Source organism: Lygodium microphyllum, chromosome 29 (assembly GCF_053477565.2).
Source record: "Lygodium microphyllum isolate KBCC chromosome 29, Lygodium_microphyllum_v1.1.10, whole genome shotgun sequence".
Taxonomy (NCBI): Eukaryota; Viridiplantae; Streptophyta; class Polypodiopsida; order Schizaeales; family Lygodiaceae; genus Lygodium; species Lygodium microphyllum.
The window spans coordinates 116,611,951-116,634,342 of record NC_141163.1 but is presented as its reverse complement, the minus strand read 5'-3'; the positions used below and the strand labels follow the sequence as shown (position 1 = coordinate 116,634,342).

The following is a 22,392-nucleotide window of genomic DNA, read 5'->3' as shown; positions in this document are numbered from 1 at the left end:
GAGAGAATAAAAACGCAGGTAGGACAGCCTGTAGGAGAGAGATAGACTAAAAACAGAGCTTGCAAGAGAGAGAAAGATTGAAAACGTATGCAGGACAGCTTGCAAGAGAGAGACTAAAAACGATTGTAGACAGGTGAGAAAGACTGCAGCGACTGTAGGAGAGAGAAAAGTGTGAGGGCGGCAGCTGGAGCCTGCAAATGCAGCAGTTTGCTGGCGTGGCAGGCTGTACGACAGCAGTGCAGATGAACAACAGTTAGTCGCCAGATAGAAACAACGGTAATCGGCGTGTGGAGGGTTGGAAAGAGGCGCCAGACTGTAGGGAACAATGATAGACAACAAGGGCTGAGATGTCCTCTGTGACCGGGGTGTGGGCAGCAAGCTGGTAACACTTGAAACTTGCAAAAACGAGATTGTGAAAGAGTGGAGGGTTCGTTGCCAATTTATAAAAAATTAGGGTTCTAGATCCTCTCCCACTTAACTTTCTCGATCCGCTCCTCGTTTTAGGGTTTTGGCTAAAATAAGCCTTAAATAAGCATGTTTTGGGGTTGTTTAAGTGGCTAAGTGCATTTCTTAGCACAATGCTTCCTCTCAGGCCCAAAATAGTGCGAGAAAAGTGGGCCAGTCTAAATTTTGACTTACCCCAAGGCGTCCTATCCCAAAGCAGCCAGGGCATTGAACAAAAGGTGCACGTCGACTGCCCAGTGGCCTACCAAGACTACAAAGGCTATTGATATCTTACCAAGGGAGCCCAAGTGATCATCCCAGAGAGGTCAAGGCATCGAACCAAGGGTGCTCGTCGGCTGCCTAAGGGCCTACCAAGGCCTACAAAGGCGGATGGAATCAACAATGGACTTGTTTGTTTGTTTGTTTGTTTTTTTTTTTTTTTGAAAAGTGTTTTGAAAATACATAAGTAATATAGGGGTAGCGGCCGATTAAGTGACAGATAGGAAAAGATAAAGAGAGTTTTAAACCCAAGTTATTCACAAAACTAGCAAGCCAATCCCTCGCACTGACAAGGATAAGTGCCTAAGGATGATAAAAGTGAGTGTATGTGTCAATCATGTGTTGAATATGTGAGAGGCAAAAAAAACGGTGGGCTTAGCAAGACAAGCAAAGCAAGCAAGCAAGCAAGGGTAGGGAAACTGCCTTTAGGAGAACTGCCATGTGTTATGCTACGAATATAGTGGATCCTAGAGTCGACCATTCCAAAAGACCGAAAAGGGATAAATGCGCAGAGATGCATGTTGACATGAACGGAATACCAATGCATAGGGTAATGCAAAGGGAGATGCAAGATGTTATGCTCATGCAATATGCTATGCAACGGTGCCACTGGGACAATACCCTCGCAGGGGAAGTGTTCACTTGTCCAAGTGTCCTTTTACAATCAGGTTATTCTGATAGTGTGGATGAAGTTACAAATGCCCATAATACAATACAAAAGAATAAGTGAATGTAATGTCTAAAAAACTGTAAGCATCATCACTGTTACGATCAAGAGTAGGAGCCGTCTCCCTCTCAAACTGGAAGGGAAAGTAAAAGGGAAGCATCCTCTCTGCGTTAAGCTGAAGAAGTAGGGGAGGGTGTACCCAAGCCGAATCCTGGGTAGCATATACTGAAGATTCGGTCGGTTGACCGCTTTGGTTAATATATCTGCAAAATTATCTGATGAAGGCATAAACTCTAGGCGAATAGTGCCTAGCTCAACTTGCTCTCTGGAAAAGTGAAAGTGGACTCCCACATGCCGTGTTCGTGGTGTGATGATCGGATTGCCCGCAAGTGCAATGGTACTCTGGTTGTCGAGTAGACAACTGTGGGAGAGTCACATGGAAAATGAAGCGCTGCCAGTAAACTCGTCAGATAGATAAGCCTCGGTGGTGCCATCGAAGAGAGCTCGGTACTTAGTCTCGGCCATGGAAGCCGCAATCGTCTCTTGCTTACGGTTGGACTAAGAAATGGGAGCCGTGCCTAAGGTAAAGAGGTAGCCGCCATGGGAACGCCGGGTACGAGGATCTCGTGCCCAATCAGAATCAGTGTACCCTTGCAAACATAAACCAAAACTATATGTCAAGCCATAAGAAAAAGTACACCGCAAATACGCAACACACGAAGACATGCAATCCAATGTGACATCCTAGGTGTTGTGAAATACTGATTGAGTATGCTAAAGGAGTAAGCTAAATCTGGCCTAGTGTGAATTAACCAAAGAAGTTTTTCTACAACAGAACAATAGGTGTGTGTATCGAAGGGCTATCCTAGGGTATCCTTCGACAAGTGGATAGTAGGATCAAGAGGCGTGGCCACTGGCCGTGTTTGATTCAAAGTGCTAAGCTTATCTATCTTGTCATCAGGCATGTGTGTGCACGCACGACACTCGAAGACTCTAAAATGGAAAATAATAGGCCGAAAGCCAAAAAATGCCTCATACGGGGTTTTGAAGAAGAGCTGGAGTCAGACACAAGTTGAGGATGTACACCAAAGTGTTAATAGCCTCGTCCCAAATGCGCTCACAAAGCTCTGATGCGAACAACATAGAGCGTGTCATTTCCATGACTGCGGTTTCTATGATCTACGACTCCATTCTGAGAGGGGGAGTTGGTAGAGGTGAGCTGGCGGAAATTGCCATGCTTCTGTAGAAACTCGGAAAACTCGTGAGAGATAAACTCACCACCGCTATTACTCCTCATGCATCCAACACGACGACCAGTTTGGTTTTGAACCAGCAACACCCAAGCAGAAAAATATGTGAAAGCATCTGACTTATGCTTGAGAAAGTACACCCACATATATCGAGAATGATCATCCACTATTAAAAAGAAGTACAGTGCGCCGTTCAAAGCAGCAGTGGATGGCGGCCCACAAAGATCAACGTGAATCAATCTAAGAGGCTCCTCAGCTCTATGTGTAGACTGCTAAGGAAATGGGGTACGGTGCTGCTTCCCGAGCTGACAGGTTTTACAGACATCTCGAGCTAGCTTTGGGCGTGGAAGGCCCTCAACCAGCTCACGGCGTGACAACTCATAAAGTGAGTAATAACGAAGATGCCCTAAGTGAAAATGCCAAAGACACTCATTGTGTGTAGGCCCCTGAGATGTGGCTAAGGCTTGGAAGCTATGGAACATGGAGCCTTCGGCGGTTGGCTCGGTCAGAAAGTGTGTCATGTGGTATAGGCCATTAGGCTGTGCCTCACCGCGAGCAATCATTAAACCAGTTAGAGAGTCAAGGACCTCGACTGTGGTTGCTGTAAAGAAAATTGCTTGCCCCAACCTGCAAAGCTGCTGAACAGATAACAAGTTCACAGTGGGTAGGTAGAAGTAGGCTGTGAGTGTCCAATGAGTGTCGATTGATTCGGAGGCACTGGAATATGAATGTTTCCATAAGGTGCCGGTGTAGGTGGAGGCACTGAGACACAGTAGCCTTGCCCAAAGTAAGGCTGGGACACATCATTATGACCAGAAGGTCCACTAGGCAATGCCATGGAGGCAAACTGTGAAGGCATCTGATCCACACTCGAGAGAGACTGAGTGGGATATCCAGGCTGCAATGATCTTGAAAGTGTGTATGAGGTAGGTGGAACACCACCCGGTTGAGGGAAGGATGAGATCCTAAAGGATGTGCCTATGTTTCCCTACTCCCCCCGGTGTGATGTGCGGTGCGACATGAGGTGTTTGAAATGGAAATGTAAATGTTGTAAATGGAAGTGGTGAAGCAGCAAAAGAATGTGGTGCGATGGGTGTGTTTTGAAAGTGAGGTGTATGAGGTGCAGATTCTTTTTGTTCATTTTTATCATTTAAAGACTGAAAATGAAACTGTGAAGATGATGATACACCATGTAATGAAATGAAAGGAACACCAAATTCATTCTGATTATGTGAAGTAGACGGAAAAGAAGAAAGGACAGAGGAAGAGTTACTTGGCTTTTTCTTATAATCCTTGCGACGTGTGTTAACATACAAGAATTGACCCTCTAGAGGACCTTTTTTATAGTCAATAGACTGGACTCTTTTTTCCACATGATCTCTACCAATATATTGTAAAACAGAAGAGATAAAAGAAAAGGCACAAAAGACGATTCAAAAGTACCTTGCATTGGAGAGGACGGAAGAGTCTAAAAAATGGAACATACTCCGGATCTTGCTCTCCAAGAGGGGGGGGCATCCTTGATGGAGGTCTTGACGGCCCTACAACATCATCATACTTACGCGCAACATTTGAAGAGTGAAATCCATGTATACCTTTATTTAGAAGCTTTTCTTGAACGGCAATCCTTTGGTCGAGCTCCTCAATCTTCTTTTGTTGATAGGCTATGATCAATTTATATTCCTCAGAGGGCAGCTTGCCTATCTTTTCTTCCATGTACTCAAATGTTTCTTCCACCATGTGGGAACTTTGTGGAGCAAGCTGATCGGCCCACTCTCGCTTGGTTCTCGGCATAGGCTGATTTGGAGACTGAATCGGTGTTGATGTGTTCGAAGTCATTTGAACTTACTGTTGTTTTTGCTTCTTGTGAAGAGCTTTCAAATCAAAGACCTAGGTTTCTCAGAGAGTACCAGGTTTTGATACCATGTAAAGAAAAAATACCCTAACATAGAAACATAAACAGAAACCGTATAACAAAGCACAGATTGATAAAAAGAACACAGTTAGGGTTAGGGTTAGAGTAGCTCAGAGACAACGAACACAGTGAATAAATGAAATGATATGACTACTAATAATACGATGCTCATGCAGCAAACACACTATGCAGTGAATGAATACTGAACCTCGAACTCTTGTATCTCTAGGATCAGGGTAGGGGTAATGAGCTGGAGAGTGTGTCGTACTCCGAACGGATCCCGAACGTAGCAAGGCAGCCTCTGGATGTCGAACACCAGCAAACGTAGCAGTGAGAAGTTGGATCTGATGCAGACAACAGTGAGGAGAGAAAAACTAAAAACGGAGCTTGCAGGAGAGAGAAAGACTAAAAACGCAAGAAAGATAGCTTGCAGGAGAGAGAAAGACTAAAAACAGAGCGTGCAAGAGAGAGTAAGATTGAAAACGCAGGAAGGACAGCCTGCAAGAGAGAGACTAAAAACGATTGCAGACAGGTGAGAGAAAGACTGCAGCGACTGCAGTAGGAGAGAGAAAACCGTCAGGGCGGCAGCTGGAGCCTGCAAATGCAGCAGTTTGTTGGTGTGGCAGGCTATACGACAGCAGTGCAGATAAACAACAGTTAGTCGCCAGGCAGAAACAACAGCAATCAGCGTGTGGAGGGATGGAAAGAGGCGCCAGACAAGGGCTGAGATGTCCTCCGTGACCGGGGTGTGGGCAGCAAGCTGGTAACACTTGAAACCTGCAAAAACGAGATTGTGAAAGAGTGGAGGGTTGGCTGCCAATTTATAAAAAATTAGGGTTTTAGAACCTCTCCCTCTTAACTTTCTCTATCCGCTTCCCGTTTTAGGGTTTTGGCTAAAATAAGCCTAAAATAAGTATGTTTTGGGTCTGTTTAAGTGGCTAAGTGCATTTCTGAGCACAACACCCCCTGCAGGTTGCAGGTAGAGTGGGCGGCGCTCCACCTGGGACCTTCACTGTGCAGGAGGGGGGGTGTCTGGCCCTTGAGAGAGGGGAGCAAGATGAGGGGACAACTATCCTTTCATGGAGGAGGATTCAGGTGATTGGTGTCTTTGGATCTGGGAGGGCAGGACACTTGATGAGCTGGAGTGGGATTCGGGAAAGTGGCTATGGCTGGCCATTGCGGTCGCTAAGAAGCCATCGAGGTTCTTGGAGTACACTGTCAGGATCGGCAGACACGTACTGATGCCGGAGGACATGGATTGGACTCCATCACGTAACGTATTGATGTCGAAGGACATGAATTGGGCACCATCACGTAGCAGGCATTGGGCGGAGCACAACATCACGGGTACTTTCTACGGACCTTCTGGTGATGCCTATGGGATAGCTGGAGGTCGAGGAGGGTATCGTATTTCTTATGGTTGGTGGCACATGGAGGCTTGTCAATGGGAAGTTGACTAGCCCAGATGCAGGAGGGAGATTCTACGCATTGCACACAGTAGCCTTTGGAAACCTGAAAGCACTGCCTTTGGTTGTGAGGCGGCGTAGCTCGTGTGGAGAGGAGCATGCCGCATCCTTCGCCGTATTGCACCCAGCCTTGAATATATCTCATGGGGAGTGTTCTGTTGGTAGGCAGTTAGCCAGGGCTGTCACCTTCTGTATGAGGTCGGAATGCAGGATACAATATTCATTATTGAGGTAGGGTCGTGTGCAGTGGTCGGTTTGGAGGCTCTATCCTTCCACCAGGTACTGAAGCCCATAGTAGACCGCTTTGAGGTTTGGAAGATTATAGGGAGTTTTATTGGATGGCATATTTGGAGGCGCGTAGTGTCAGGAGGCTTTTGGCAGAGAGAGACTTTCAGTACAGGTGACCTTAGCAAAGCTCTGGACCTCCATCATCCACTCCCTCCGCGGCCAATGGGACCAGGTGTAGGGTGAGTCCAGGGCTCGTCAGGAGCTCCGTTGTCATTTCACGCGCACTTTGGGCGGCCAAGTCTTGTTTTTCGTGATGCAGGCATGCAGCCCAAGATGGCGATACATCTCCCCTCCATGGCTTCTTGCTCCCATCCCCCCTAGACCGTCCTGAGAGGCTTGTACATCTGATATATCCGTGACTTTGCATCAGCTCCAACTAGTTTGTTGAGCATGAGTACTTCCTTGTATTCATGTTTTTTTTTGAAGTAATATAATTAGCCACACTTTATTTGCCAAAAAAGAGAGGAGAAATGACTGCCCGAAGACAGCTATCTCCAAAGAGTAAATGGTGTCTAAAGAACTTCAAGATGAGCAGATGTCTCCTTGTGAGGGTGAAGACTCAGGGATCCCCTCTAGCAGCTTCCTTTGAGGTCATGGAAAGAACATCCCCCTTTGAATTTCCCTTGGTGAGAGAGAGAGAATCGAAAAACTCATGGATTGCGGATGCTAAATCATTTGAAGACGAAGTAATTGCTACTGGTCGTGCCCAAGAAGGTATCCGGGGTGCCAAAGGTGTTGAAGAACTCCTAGAGGTGGCCTCTCGAACTTGAGTAGGTGAGGGTGGGGAAAAGGTGAGGCTCATGTTTTAGCCAAGGGTGGGCAACAACAGTGTCTCTCAATGGAGTGGATTGTGGAGCCGAAGTAATGGAAGGCATCAAATAGCCACTGTCTTTCGAAGGAGCAGATCGTCGAGGGGAAAGTGTCCAACAATTATTATCTCTCGGGGGAGTGAATTGCGGAATTGTGGGTTGTCAAGGTGGCATTCTAGAAATCCTAGAAGCAGAAGCAACCTTTGTAGCCCATTGCGGCAGTTGTGGTGCAATGCTCCTTTTGCTCTGATAGGGTTTACCGTTTAGTGCACATTGGATGTGTCTTATTGCCTTGAGCATTATAATCTGAAAGTTGGTGCAGAACAAGCTTTGTGGCCAGAAGGGAGAGGTAGCACAATGAGTGCTGGGGGTAGACACATATACGTCGGCGGTCTAGGGAGCAAAGTTTCATGTCGATAAGCATTAATTGGGGGTCCGGTGATACCAAAGGAGCATCCAGTGGTTTGTCCATCTACTTGTGGAGATGTCATAGCACCAGAGTGTTGACCTAAAAGCGAGGGAGGGAGGGAGATGAGAAAGATTTCTTTGTCTCCTGTTTGATGCAATGGAAACAAGGGGGGGGGGGGAATCAGTAGGTGACATTGAATTTGCAACTTGTCTTTGCCTTCTTTGATGCAAAGGATCTTCATGGCTCATTGAGCACCTTTGGCTCTAATATCATGTCAAAAAAATGACTAAGAGATAAGAGAGATAGTAGGGTTTGTGGGGAGAAACACAGAGTGTATAGGCAAACACGAGTGAGAAGAGAAACTCAGAAACACAACAAAAATGCGGTGATGATGCATTGAATCATGCAATGACAAGAAAAGTTGGTATAGCGGAGCTGAAGCTTTAGAATATGACTACATTGTCTTGTTTGAATCAGGCAGCAACACCTGTGGGAATCTACACAATGAAGGGAGTGAAACACAGTCCTTTGGGCAGTGGGCTATTGAAGTTATCACTGGAAGGTGAAGGGCAACTGTTGAGAGAGCAAATCACAATCCTTTGATGCTGTTGGAGATGAGGAAGATGATCACTAGTTATCGAAGGAGTGAACCGTAGTTCTCAGATGTCGATGAGATGGCTTTGTTGAAAAATGCAAATGCTAGAGATGTGCGAGTTGCTAGACGCAGATGATGGTAGCCTAAATGTTGACGTCAAGAGTGTGGATGTTGATGCTAGGTGGGAGGAGTAATGGTAGCTTGCAAACGCAAACACTAGTAGTCTCCGTGATGACACTAGTAGTAGCAAAACCTCAAATTTGCCAAATGTATAAGCCAAGATTATGCTAGGAGTGGGACACATGATGCTTGATGGTGGCACTCCTAGAGTGCAAACATAAAGCTGTAGTTTGACGCCTAATGCATGAAAGATGACGCTAGGTGGAGGATATGCTTGGGGAGTGGCAAACGCAAGATAGGAAAGCCTTCTGATTGGCAAATGCAAGGACTAGGGGCTGAAATCCTGACACCTAATGCCAGTGGGTGATACTAAGAAGAGGAAAGTTGATGGATGTCCACCATAAGCCACAATGTTCACTTGAAGGGATGTGGGTAGTGGAGAGGTAGGAGGGAAAAGGGAAGAGTGTTAGAATGACGAAGAAAGAGAGGTGAAGAATGATTGAAGAGGGTCAAAGGATAAATGAAGTGACGGCCTATTTATAGGCATAAGCTGCAAACATAAAGTTGTAGTTTGACGCCTAATGCATGGAAGACGACGCCAGGTGAAGGATATGCTTGGGGAGTGGTAGATGCAAGATGGGAAAGCCTCCTGATTTGCAAACACAAGGACTAGGGGCTGAAATCCTGACACTTGATGCCGATGGATGACACTAAGAAGAGGGAAGTTGATGGATGTCCACCATGAACCACAATTTGAAGGGGTATGGGTAGTGGAGAGGTAGGAGGGAGAAGGGAAGAGTATCAAAATGACGAAGAAAGAGGGGTGAAGAATGATTAAAGAGGGTCAAAGAATAAATGAAGTGACGGCCTATTTATAGGCATAAGTTGTCTAGGGTGGCACACCACTGTGTTGGTGCCCACTGAAAAAAGTGACTAGAATATGGACATTGGCTCTTTTTAGGGTTGTCAATGCAAAACCCTAAATGAAGTGTGTAAATTGAAGGAGTAGTTTCTCAACACCCCAAAGCAACCAATGCATCAGAAAAAGGGTGTATGTCTACTACTCAATGGCCTACCAAGACCAGAGAGAGAATGGTTATCTTATTAAGGCCGAGAGAGACCAGGGCGTTAGACAAAGGATACATGTTGGTTGTCTAGTTCCCTACCAAGTCTTGTTAAGATTAATGGAACCACATTGAACCTTTTTTCTTCTCTCTTTTAATTAGAGATGGTTTGCGGTCAATTAAGTAACTGTGTCCATACAAGAGAATGAAAAGGGATGGTCATATCAAACACTCCATAAAACAAACAAGCTTACCCATCCACTGGTGGATATTCATGACGAGGGAAAGGGTGATGTAGTGGGGGTGTAATATAAGAATTGGTGGTGGAGACAACTGAGGATCTCCTCAGGGGTGCTCTACACAGTGAGATGCATAGTATGTTACATGTTGAGAATGCTCATGTAGTAAATGCTACTTGGATAGTGTCGCATTAAGGAAATTGGTCACTTGCCCAAGTGCCCTTTATAAAGATGATGAAATTATACAATGCAAAGGAGAAGGTACAATAGGGGGGAGACCGATGTCGAAGATAAGTGCCGAAACTTGTAGAATATTGAGAAGGGTAGGAATGTGCTCTCAACCTTGGATGTCAATGTTGAAGGAGGGAGAGGAGCTTGATGTCCATCTTTGTGTGGTACCAAGAACCATAAAGATGAATGAAGAGGAAGATGATGATGAAGCATTATGATTGGAAGAGTCGTTGTCATGATAGCATCAAGAGAGATGTTGCACAGTTTGCCTCGCGAGGGGAAGCCTCCATGCTAGTAGAAGAGCAAACCTCCTAGTAAGATGACACTGTGAAAGGAACGACACACATCCCATGTCTCTAGCCTAGAAAGAACCATTGCAAACTTGCAAATTAGCCCTATATTGAAATACAAAACCTTGTAAAAGAGATAAGAATTTGCAAATTAGAGGCTAGGAATGAGATGCTTCAAAGTAAAACAAATTGGAAATTAAGAGCAAAATGAAAAACAATGCAATGAGTGGGTATGTATGAGTGATTGCAGTGGATGACTATAAGAAAAACCTAAGGATAAAGTAACCTATGGACCCAACGCATAAGCCTAAGGAACTAAGAGATCTTGATGATGTTAGCCTAAAGATTTGGTCACCAACATGTTTTTCCATTAGTAGGTCTTTGCCAATGAAGCGCATGACGAGGGTGAGAAAGTGAGCTTAGAGTGGGGGTATAGGAGGAGACCCCAAAATGGATGCAAATAGTGCAATCGGTGAGACACTAGTAGAGCAATCAACTTATCCTTTAGGAGTACTGAAAGATATAGCCTATTGAGGTTGTCCATGTGCCACATGTCCAGTAGTAGCCATTGGGTAGAGGGAGCAGATGGGGCAGTTGGGAGGCATAGTCCCAGTGGACTATCTAGTAGGAGTGGAGGTAGTCACAGTGATTTGTTGAGGTTTCTTAGGAGGAAGACTGTGGATCTTGGCATGATACTCCTTGTCCATATGGCTTGATCTTTGGCAGTGTGTGCAAAATCTATTTTTCTTAGGGGGTTGTTGCCAGATGGGTTTGGTTTCTTTGTTTCGGTCGGAGAAAGGGGTGTCACTCTTAGTTTGAGTTGCCTTTGCACCTTGTGGGTTCTTGCCATCTCTAGTTTTTCCTTGCAAAGAAAAGGCAACTAGACCGCTCTTTGAATAAGTGTAAGTGAAGGACTCCTTGTGGACTTGATTGTGTTGCTGCATGTAGCCTCACATAATGCAAAAACTGACACTCGAACTTGTAGAAGGTTGGCATGCTGAAATGTGATAATGCGTTGAATGAAATGGAAGTTCTTTTTAGGCAACTTATTTGAAAGGAATGTGACTTGATCGTCATTTGACTTCAGTGAGCATAGTGGCAAACTCAGTGAGTAATCGTCGATATTCGACCATCGTGACATTCAAATCCTCCCTTTTTTTAATGGAAAACTCTTGAAGCTTAAAGTTGAGATTGATACGTGGACTACGATTTCTCACTGCATATTGGTCAATGGGACGACTCCAACACTTAAATGCAAATGGAAAATGGTCTAACTGAGAGTGAAACTCAGAAAGCAGTCTTGCATTAACTCAACATTGGTTGTGGCATTGTGGGGTATCCATTGACAGATGTGATTAGGGTGAGTTAGGGTTCGACATAGGCTCTAGACCAATGGGGAGGTCCCAAAGATCTTGAGATTCAAGAACTTGCTACTTGAAGTTCGACCAAGTGGTGAAATTTGACCCATTAAAATGAGTCTTATCTGTGAAAGCATCCTTCGCCATTGCAATAGGAGTGGTAGTGCCAGGAGATAAATAAGGTGTGTAATGGGGATAGGGTGGGGGAGTGGAGTAGACTTGGGAACTAATCTGAGTGTGCACAATGGATCCGAGTGTGGGAATGGATTGACTAGCATGGGTATGGTGACTTCATGAGTAGCCCATGGAGGAAGATTAGGGACATGTGGGGCAAAGGATGGAAATCCTTGCGTACGAGTGACCTTTCATAAAAAGAGGATAGCAATCCTCACATTTCAGAGGTTGATAGATGAAAAGGTGAGTGTCTTGGGGAAGCCAAGGGGACTGGTCCCATCACTGCCGTCCTAGGACGAAAGGAATGGAAGACACAATGTTAAAGGGTGGCATTTCTCCAAACAATGTACCAAGGTGAAAAGTTGCAATGAAGTGAGGGTAGGTGAAATATGGTGTGGAGAAAGAGAGAGTGCTAGGAGCGAAGATGGAGGATCCAACTCCTAGTATGCTAGATGCGGAAGTGGAGCGTAATCCAAGGTTTTTGAATGAAGAAGAGAGAAATTTGAGGTGTACATTAAAAGTGGGTGGGATGGGAGGGGTTTCAGAAGAGTGGTTTATATGCTCAAATGAGATAGAAGATGTAGATATACTTGGTGAAGGATATTTGCTTCAAGAGCCTCCTCTATTGAAGTTAACATATTGAAAAGCATCCGGATGTTGCACGCTAAAATGAGAAACAAGAGAGGGTTTTGATTCATACGACTCAAAGGGTTTGCATGAAGTTGACATTGGGCTTGGCTGAGATAGAGAAGATGGGTTGCCAATGATCCCCATCGTCCCAAATGTCATGTGTCCTCCATGATTGGAGAGGTGGCGAGTCTCACCAACCAGTTCGGATGCAATTTCAAAGTTGGTAGTCGAGGTGTGAACGTGACTATACGTTATGCACAAGTACTCTTCAAACTCCTCTATCATGTGATTGTAATCTAGAATAGGAGAAAATGAAGAAGGTGAAGATGAAGGTGGAGTGCCGTCTTCCTCGTCAACTCTATAATGCATCCTTAGGGTCTCCAATGATGGAGAAATGTGATAAGACAACATGAGGCCTTGAGAATGTGTTTGAGACATTGTGTTTCGGTTAGGAGTTGTTCGTATGCCTCGCACAAAACCAAGCCTCCACAATATCCGCACGGTACTCTTTATAAGAGCAACAACTTTGACACCATATGAAGAAATGGTTGGGTTTGCATTGAGGAAACAGAGTGTATGACCATGACATAAACACAAAGATAGAGGTAGTGATGTGCAAAACTCAAACACTAAAACACAAAACACAAAACTCAAAAATGCAAAAACACAAACGCAAATAGATGGAGAGGAAGAACTTTGAATTGAAGCGATCAATGCAGTAAATGAATGTAAGAGTGCAGAGAATGCTTAGGGGCAGATATATCCGATGTGGCTCTTGCGGGAGTGGATTAAGGGAGGTAATCGATGTGTATCGTTCACCGAAGACAAATCTCGAGTGTAGTAACTACGAGTTGATGGAGCAAAGGCTGATGAATGAAAGTGTTGAAAACATAAAAATGACTTGCTATAGATGATGCAAGCTGATCACCAATAGTAGTGGGAGGTTGGGCGAGAGCTATTGACCACATAGCAATAGTCACTAGGGGTTGGACAGGTAGTGGAAGAGGATTGATAGTTGAAACTTGCAAGACAAGAACGGGGTTGAATGGTGGGCACCCTATCTATTTATAGATGTGGATGGGTGGGCCCTCCCAAATTAGGGTTTACACAGAAAGTCTCTTGAATTGCTCCCCATTTCAGGGTTTTTTCTTTAATCAAGCATGTTTTGGGGCTGTTTAAGAGGCTAATTAGCATGTAATGCATTTTTAGCTCAACAGATACTATTGAAGACATCAATCATTCATAAGGGGGAAAGTGTAATATCTTTGGACATACAAATGGTAGCTAGTAACATCGATCACAATAGGGGGCTTTTAGGGCTAGGGCAGTTGAGAGTTCTATTTATAGGACTCAAGGTCCCTATTTTACACATCCTTGTGTGATCACCACTCAAGGCCCTATTGTAGAGATCCTTGTGTGATCCGCCACTCTTTGACTCTTGGCTCATAGGTCGATGTGTTTGTATATTGGGACAATGTGGATTGGTGGTGGCAACGCCGACTCTTGGGTTGTGATCGTGACTTGGTTTGTTGCTTGCTTCCAAGATCGTGGGCTAGCTCTCCTAGGACTAGCTCTATGGTTGGGAGGTGAGCTTGATGTCCATTCCTTTTATGTTGTTTGTAGTGGACATGGCTTGTGTTACGTCTTACGTGTGTAGGTTGGATCCTAGGGAGACATTTTAGGCGGTTTGTTGGTTGAAGGTGGGGAATCCATAGTCATGATAGCGCGTTGTAGGAAGCTCATTTGTCGAAGGTATCAAGATTTAGTTATTTCTACTCTTTGTGATGAAGGATTGGTACGGTTGACTTCAAGATCCTCGTCTTTTTGAGGAACCCTGGTGGTGGTTTGATCACCTGCTGGTTGAGGATCCATGGTCCCATCTGATTGTTAATTGTTGTATGTATATTGATTTAGGAGAGGGTGTTAGCATTTTGTACATATGTTGGGTTGTAGAGCTCATAGCTAGAAGGTATTTCTATTATGAGATAGGAACGTTTATTGTCAATCAATTTTATTTGAGGTCATATTTAATGCTGGCTGACTTGCTCATTTTCATGTATTTTTCCAACCTATATATTGGCTCTCTCTCTCTCCCTCCCCCCCCCTCCCCCCCACAAGGTAAAAAAAAGACAAACGCTTGATCAGATTGCTTCGTGTGGGAGAGAGTGAGACAGTGGGAGTTTGTTGGTTGCCCATAGGCCTTGTCACGCCTTTTACACACCCTCAAGCCTTGGTATATGGATTCTATTTCTTGAGTTCATTCTCTTTGAGGCCATGTGTTCTTGCTATTTTATTAGTTCTTTGTATCCACAACAATTCTATCAGCTCTCTCTCTTTGCTTTTGTTGCGTCAGCCCAATGTGACACATTTCTCTTGGTGGTGTGTGATTGCCATGTTGTGGTACATATTGAAACTGGCCTTCCTTTTTACAGAAGGCTGGTGGAACCCTTAAATGCACTAATCTACAGCAATTTACATCAAGCGATAAAAGCACGAAATAAATAATGAATTGTAATTTAACACTTTACCACCCTGGGCTAGAATGCCCCATGAAATTGAGACGAGCTGATGTCTCATTGGGCCAGAACGTTGGCAACCCTTGTGATATTTCTGTTCGCATTAATTCCAAACACTAGTTATACAACTAAGAAATGACTCAACTCCCCCAAGAAGAGTTGGACTATGCCTTGGATTGGAGAGGATCACTCTCCAACAAGGATCTCAGTTGGAGAGGAACGCTCCCCAAGGATCCCCTCTTTCTCTATTGATCGAGCCAATTCTTCAACGACAACTTGGAATATCAAGCTGTTCTCTGTAACCAGTAATCATAAAATCTAATTTGCCCCTTGATTCCATCATCAAGGAGGCCCAAATTGAATCTATGCCTATTGCATGCAAATCAGCCCTTTTGTACACCCAAAATCCCACCTATTCTTCAGCCCACTAACCAAATTTGCATTAACAACCTTCCTCAAGATATTGCCATGCTGTTTTTGTCCTTTGGGAGATGAATTCTCCTCATGATCAATCACTCTATTCTTATTGTTCTTTTTGAATGATTTGTTGCCATTATGCTCCATTTCCCATGTCTCAGCATGGTCAATGAGCTCCTTGAAACTAGAATATGATAATGATTAAGAGCAGTACAAAGTTTAGAATGCAAATCTTCATGGAACTTCCTAAGCTTTTAGTTCTGTTGATTTTCTTGAAATATTGGATCTTCGAAGTACCTTCCAAAAGCTCTTTGTATAGTTATCACACAATCTGTTCTTTCTTTGCTAGAGCCGATCCCATTCCATTTTTACATCTCTTATCAAATGGACAAGAAGGAATTGGCCTTATATCATGCAAACAAAGGACTGCCACAATTTTGGGCAGCATGTATAAGTGCATCAATTGTGACATTTGATTGGCAAAAAATTGTGGAGGATCATGTAGATGATGGAGTAGGACATAGTTGATCAAGCAAGTGGCATTTGCCATTGTGATCAGAGAACTATTTGGATAGGCATTACCCTTGTAGCCACCACTAGGATGTAGATATTGGTGGTGTTGAGATTGGGCTTCGACTGGCTTTTATATCCTTTAATCAACCTTCTATATGATGAGCACTCCTTTAAAGGGGCCTACACATTAACATGAATATATATTATTCAATTGGTACTTGTTATCAGTCTCATGCTCCCTCTTTGATAGGTATGTGTTATTCCATTTATAATATGGCTGTTACTTTGTACCTTCAGTACCCAAGCTTCTGAGAAGGGCTGTATGTGCACATTAGAAATCAGTATTCAGCTTATATTGTTATTAACTGGTGTGCAGCTTGTGCTGAACAATTTATTCAGAGTTGGCTGAAGCATATCCACATGTTATTTGATGTAGTGTGTGTAGGCACTATACAGGTTGCACATTAGAAATCAGTTCTTGGCTTACATTGTTATTAACTAGTGTGCAGTTCATGCTGAACAATTCATTCAAAGAGTTGGCTGAAGCATATCCGCATGTTCTTTGCTGTAGTGAATATAGGGATTATACAGGTTTAGTTTCTCTCTTCACAGATGTGTTTTGTCCAAACAGCAAAGCATCCTCCTATGCAAAGCTATTTCAGGGCCATGTCTATAGAATCAATCTGTGAAAGTGACTTGGTGTCATTAGTTTAGTGATTACTTAGTTGCTGCGAAATGTATGTTGTACAGGTTGGAATCATTTACACAGGGAAGTTGAAGTCAACCGGGAAGATATTTGATTCCAATGTTGGGCGGAAACCCTTGGTCTTTAGGCTAGGTGATTACTTTGTTTATTGGTTGCTTCTGCATGAATATATCTGTCTGCTATGCTTTGTGTGCGTGTTCTATGCTTTTACCCCTCCCTCACATTTTGCAATGCAGGTGTTGGCGAGGTAATCAAAGGCTGGGATATAGGTGTAAATGGTAAGATTTTTGTAAACCACCACTCAGGAGTCAGTACTCATCATACTTGCCCAAATTTTACTTTATTAAAATGATAGCTACTTCTTCTGGTTCTTTTTTTGAGTTGTATAGAATGGATGTGTTTGTATGCTCAGGGATGCGAGTTGGTGACAAACGACGGTTAACAGTACCTCCTGTTATGGGGTACTTTGATGAAGCCAGTTCTGATTATTTTCCATTTTCTGAGTTTTCAGGTTTTGGCCAGTTGTGTCTGGATTAACTCTTTCTCATGTCTGCCGCAATAGGTATGGTCAGAAGGGAGTTCCAGGAATACCTCTGAATTCGTGGCTCATCTTTGATGTGGAGTTGACTGACGTGAAATAGCTATGAGCATGAAGGAGGCCTGGCTTATGTTGAACATTCTACTGTGCCGGGTTGGAATTCTGTTTCCACACGTGGAGGCTTTACTTGAATTTTGTTTAGGGGCGGATATATTCTTCTGGAGATGTCAATTTTGTGCTGTTCAGTAAGACATTTGGAGATGTAGGTTGTACACATGGAGATTGAGGTAGCAATGCAAAAAGCATTGAATCATGTTTTTGGTTTTGGTTCGCTGTTGGATGTTCCTGTTCTGTGTGCTGTACGAGGAAGGCTTTCAGATTTTTTTCCTGTACATTGCCCAGAGCTAGAGGAAGAGGAAATTCTCTCCACAGCTGGGCAAAGTGGATGTTTGAGTTGAATTTGATGTATGGGCTATGTATGGAAGACAGCAGTAACAACAGTTATGATTCAAAGAGTATCATTTATAAGCAACTCTTGGGTATGGTTCTGTCTAGCTCTATTGCTCTCCTCTTTCTAATCGGCAGACCACCTGCTTTCTGCTCAGCTACGGCTAATTCACATCCTCCGTTCCTTTTTGCTCGTCTGCTGCAACATCCACCTTCCGTTACATCTACATGTACGATGCTTGTATCACGAATAAATATTAAGGTAAAGATAATGGTGAAAGCACTCATTGTATGCATATGTGGACATGTAGAAAACAAGTGTTACAAGAAGACAGGTTGATGTACTAGCTAGGTTGATGCACACGTATTGTGATGACATGCATGCACTTAGGCGAAGTGGGGAGGGTAACGTTCTAGAGGGAGTTGTGACACTTCTCGTTACATATCATATGGCATTGTCGTCACGCTGCATTCATTGACAATTTTCTGCTTGCAGGAATCGCAATGGTAACAAAACTAAAGTAGCAATCGGGTATCGCATTTTACATAAGTATATTCTTGGTTCTAGAGGTACCAATTACATAGATCCACAAATCGTTTGATTTTCATGATAAAACGAGAGGTATATGAGTTGTCTTTATATATTGCTAATTCTTATTCTTAACTTGAAATTAGCCGATTTTAATAATTTACTCAATGGAAAATGGTTGCGAATACCATGTAACAACACAAAACAAACTTTGTAATAGTGACAGTAGAATGAAACATGAAAACCATAATAGCAAATAAGGGCCTTCCTAGATAAGGAAATAAATTCAAGACAATATTATACTACCAAGTAACAAGAGATGCAAATAACCCCAACTCAAATCTCAACCTAACTACTAAACATTTCCAACCAAATAACAACATTACTTAGTCTACACAAAATCAAACACATTGCTAGATTTGATCATATACATAGAGCATCAACATGAACACCAAAATCTTCACAAACACAAGTTTTGTATCAATGTGTAGAGCACACACTAAACAATGAAATGCTAGTATAATAAAACACAAACTAGCACCAACACAACACAAGAACAACACATCGAACCAATTATTAAAAATCTAGAAGTAACATAAAAATTTATTTCAATCTATTAAAAAGCAAACATATAATTAAAAAACTTCTTACACATTTATACAAACAAGTTAATTCAAACTAAGAGAGATCTACATCAACATGCTCAATCAAGTAGACCTTTATTTACCATTCCAAATCATTAGGGGAAACATGGATTCGAAAAGGGTCCTTTAGCTTAGCAAAAGCCTCATAATATGCATGGGTCCCAATTCCCATTGCCATGTCGGGTGGTATGCATATTTTACTCACTTCATTTTTACCTTTAGGACCATCACTTATAGGCTTGTTTCCCTACCTACCCTTTTACACTTGTCTTGCTACAATAAATGCTTCCAATTTGGACAATCTTACCTCCATAAATCTTTTCATCTAGTCTCTCCTAGGAAAGGCCTGTTCCAATAGGTCAACATGTTTGTGGTGCAAAGGAGTCCAAAGTATCTCCTAGGAATGAAAGTTATGTCTTCCCTTCAAATTGTAAGTCACCGATGTTCATCATGAACTTTAGCTTTTAGTTTATTTATGAAATTTTATAACAATTTTTCTACAAATGTAGCATTTTTTCCTATCAGCTTTCAAATATTGTCAAGGATTTGCCTTTGAAAAGCTTAATTCAGACATAGAAAGCTCTAAACTTTGATGTGGCAAAAACAATGATGAGTGGAAAGTCATAACAATCTCTTTTGAATTGTAAGATTTTCTTCTGTAAGTACACGAATATAGTGCCTACATTGGTAAATTCATATGGTTCTCTTGAATTATTTTCTTCTTCATTTTTTAATTGTTTTGAATGGCCCATGCACTTTAGACATTGAAGGTCACGATCATACATGGCATTTCATAGTTCATCGAAATTTGGAAAAGCTTCAAGATCAATGGGCCTTTCATGGTTTGTGTCAACTCTTGTTTTTGTATATGCCTTCAGGACCACTAATACACATAATTGTCCCTCTATGTTTGTGATGGTATAAGTGAGGACACCTTCATTTTCAACATTGAAGAAGAATAGGATAAGGTGAGTGGGGTGCAAAAAATGTGACATCTACTCATATATAGTGGTGGTCTCTAGTGTTACCTCTCATTACTTAATTGCATGCATATGCTTGTGTTTCTATTACCAATGATGGATGAAGTTGGGCCAAGTAAAATGATTAAGTCAGTATTAATGAGTGATTTGAATTTGAAAGAGCATCTATTACTAATGGGAAGTGCAAGTGGAGATATTTAACTTTTAAATTGGTGAAATGCTTGAAGATGTGCAAAAAATTGTTGTATCGATAGTATAAGTGAGGTATTCATTGATGACAATGAATTTGTCTTTATTCATGATATGGAGAAAATGTTTGGACTAAGGTAGGACGAAGCATTGTCCATGCTAGTAATTGCCCATGAATTCCCCCTTGTCTCACACACCTTGTCCCATCTAATTTGTAGCTTGAAGATATCTAGGGTGCAATAGTATCTCTTGAGGATGCACTAAAGTTACTAGCACATGCCATAGTTGGCTCCCATGAGTTCAAAGTTGTGCAACACATATTAGTGGTTGGGGGTATGCACCACCAAGCACCCCTCCAATGGTGAGTCGAAGTGCAATTAGGACTCGATGAAAGCCTTCAAGACTTCCAATGATGATGAGCAAGAAAACGTAATAATTCTTAATTGTGGCCTTTTATTTTAATGTCTACATTATTTCATGCTAACTTCTTGGCAATGTAGGTTGTTTTAGACATCACCAAGTTTGCAATCGCTTGAAGGGTTGGGGTGCTCTTGTGAAAGATGTCTCAATTGGCCATTACATGCACTCAATCCTGATTTGTGATCTACCATTGTGCATACTTCCTATAGCCCTGACATGCACACTTGGTTGACCATTTTGAAGGTGCTTTCAAACGTGCTTTGTGCTTGCACAATCGCAGGGAAAGTGCACAAGATCATTCTTATGAACGAGGTGGCGAAGCACGTGCTTGTTGTGTGGTAGGATCTTGCAGACCATCATTGCTAGAAGTATTGTAGGGCAAGTCAAAAGGAGGTGTACAATGGTAGCAACCAAGCCCGCTATGATACGTGAAATGGTTTCCAAGCAAAATCTTTTTCCTAGCTTTGCCATTTTATCTTATTTAATGTGTGCACCTTATATAATAAAGGAGAATAGCAACCAAATGGCAAAAAAAAGAACAAAAATAAATTCTTTGCAGCCAATGCCCACCCGATTCTTTCCTTTGTGAACAATTTTTTGTGAGTAGCAAAATAGGATAATGATACAATGAATGATGCATGAAAGAATAGAAATAAACCAATTTATCAACCAAGTATTTATCATAATAAATCATAGCATATTGCATAAACATTGCACTCAAACTTACCAAATTAAACCTCCAAATTACACTATTGTGATCATACAAGTAGAGATAATAAATTATGAATTTGATGGTATAATAAACACATTACAAGAATGCATAGTGTTGGAGTGGGCATATGCAAAAACTTAATGCACTTAGAGCTCTAGTTTCACTCATCTCTTAGCCTTCCAACTAGTCACATGTCTCTTGTGCTTAGCATGAATCATGCACAAGTAGGCCTGCTCAAAGGCCCCATTAATTTTTTATGCTTCTTGAATAGCTTCCTATGCCATGTCTTACATGCAAAAAAAGGATTTCCTTCATTGTGCAAAAAATGAGTGGTTTTCTTATCAAGAGGTTGACGGTCATTAGTTTTTGTAGATTTCTCTAACAACTACTAAGTGGTCTTCTATTTACTCTTTGCTTAGGCACCCATGTTGCTAGACCTTGTTATGCTACGTTCGGATTGCACTTGTTGCGGTTGAGGTTTGGCTGTATTGTTGGGATTGGTTCTAGACCAAGGGTAAGAGCTAGTACCTTGGCTCACTTGGTATGTATCTTCGGGTATCACATATGCCCCTTCCCACTCCCTTGATGCCCTTTGATTATGGCTACATACCTTGGGCTTGTCTATGCTACTTTTGATCCTCTCCATGCCATTCTTGGCTTTTCTTAGTGTGAGGCTCCCTTGCCTCAAAATCTACACATTCATCACCATCATTTCCCTCATCTATAGGAATGTTGTCCTCATTTGCATGTTTGTCATCACTATATTTGTTGCCATCGTCTTCATATGACTTGTTGGCTTATATTCAAAATAATCATCTTCTTTGTGAGCTCGTTTGGAAGGTTCCAAGGATTGGGCTAGGGGTGTCTTTTGACCTTTGGATTATCAATTATTTTTAGGTGCTAGAAGCGGTGCCAAAGAATAGTTTTCCTAGTAATGTATGTCATCACATGCTTTACTAGGTGCAAGCCATGACATGGATTAGAAGAGTAGAGGGAAAGAGAGATTAGGGGAAGTGTAAAATAGAGAATGAATCTAAAAAACAAGAGCTATTTACATGAAACTTACTAAAAGCAAAAAATGAGGGTTCGCACATGGTCTCATGTATGCCCATTTCAACCCTTTCCTTCACCTCATCATAGGCTCTGTTGTGTAACCATAGTCTAAGGGATTTAGCTAATGTGGTAGCCTTTGCATTCTCTAATGTGCTCATCTGAATAAAGGTACATTTGTAAAATCAAATGAGTATTTCTACAAGATAGATACTATTTATGTGATGAACTCCATTGCAAATGTTCTTAAATTGTGTGCCACACGTCTAATAATACGTTTTCTCTATACTTTGGGTGCTTCATATTTCTAAATATCCATCCTTTTCCAAAGTGAAAGATCCAGGAGCATACAATATGTGCTACAAATGGGGGCATTTACATTGGACTTGTCATGATGAATTATATAAACAAAATAAAAAGTAGGTAGTAAAGTTGAAAAATCAACATGTAATGGGTGATGTTGGTTCTTTCCATGCATTGATGACCAACTTTGTAAAATCATT

General features: G+C 42.3%; 1 protein-coding gene across 2 annotated transcripts in view; it reads left to right on the top strand.

Annotated features, from left to right (window-relative positions):
• Positions 1–17,450, top strand: part of LOC148011068 (peptidyl-prolyl cis-trans isomerase FKBP53-like) — a 35,191-nt gene extending 17,741 nt beyond the window's left edge. The window contains exons 7-10 of one of the 2 annotated variants that reach the window (XM_087671879.1): positions 16,425–16,512; positions 16,617–16,658; positions 16,793–16,841; positions 16,943–17,450. In XM_087671879.1, the coding sequence (XP_087528005.1) occupies positions 16,425–16,512; positions 16,617–16,658; positions 16,793–16,841; positions 16,943–17,021 (258 nt within the window). In that variant the 3' untranslated portion in view covers positions 17,022–17,450. The remainder of the gene's footprint in view (positions 1–16,424; positions 16,513–16,616; positions 16,659–16,792; positions 16,842–16,942) is intronic. The other variant, XR_015689528.1, reaches the window with a different exon arrangement.
• The last annotated feature ends 4,942 nt before the right edge of the window (positions 17,451–22,392 follow it).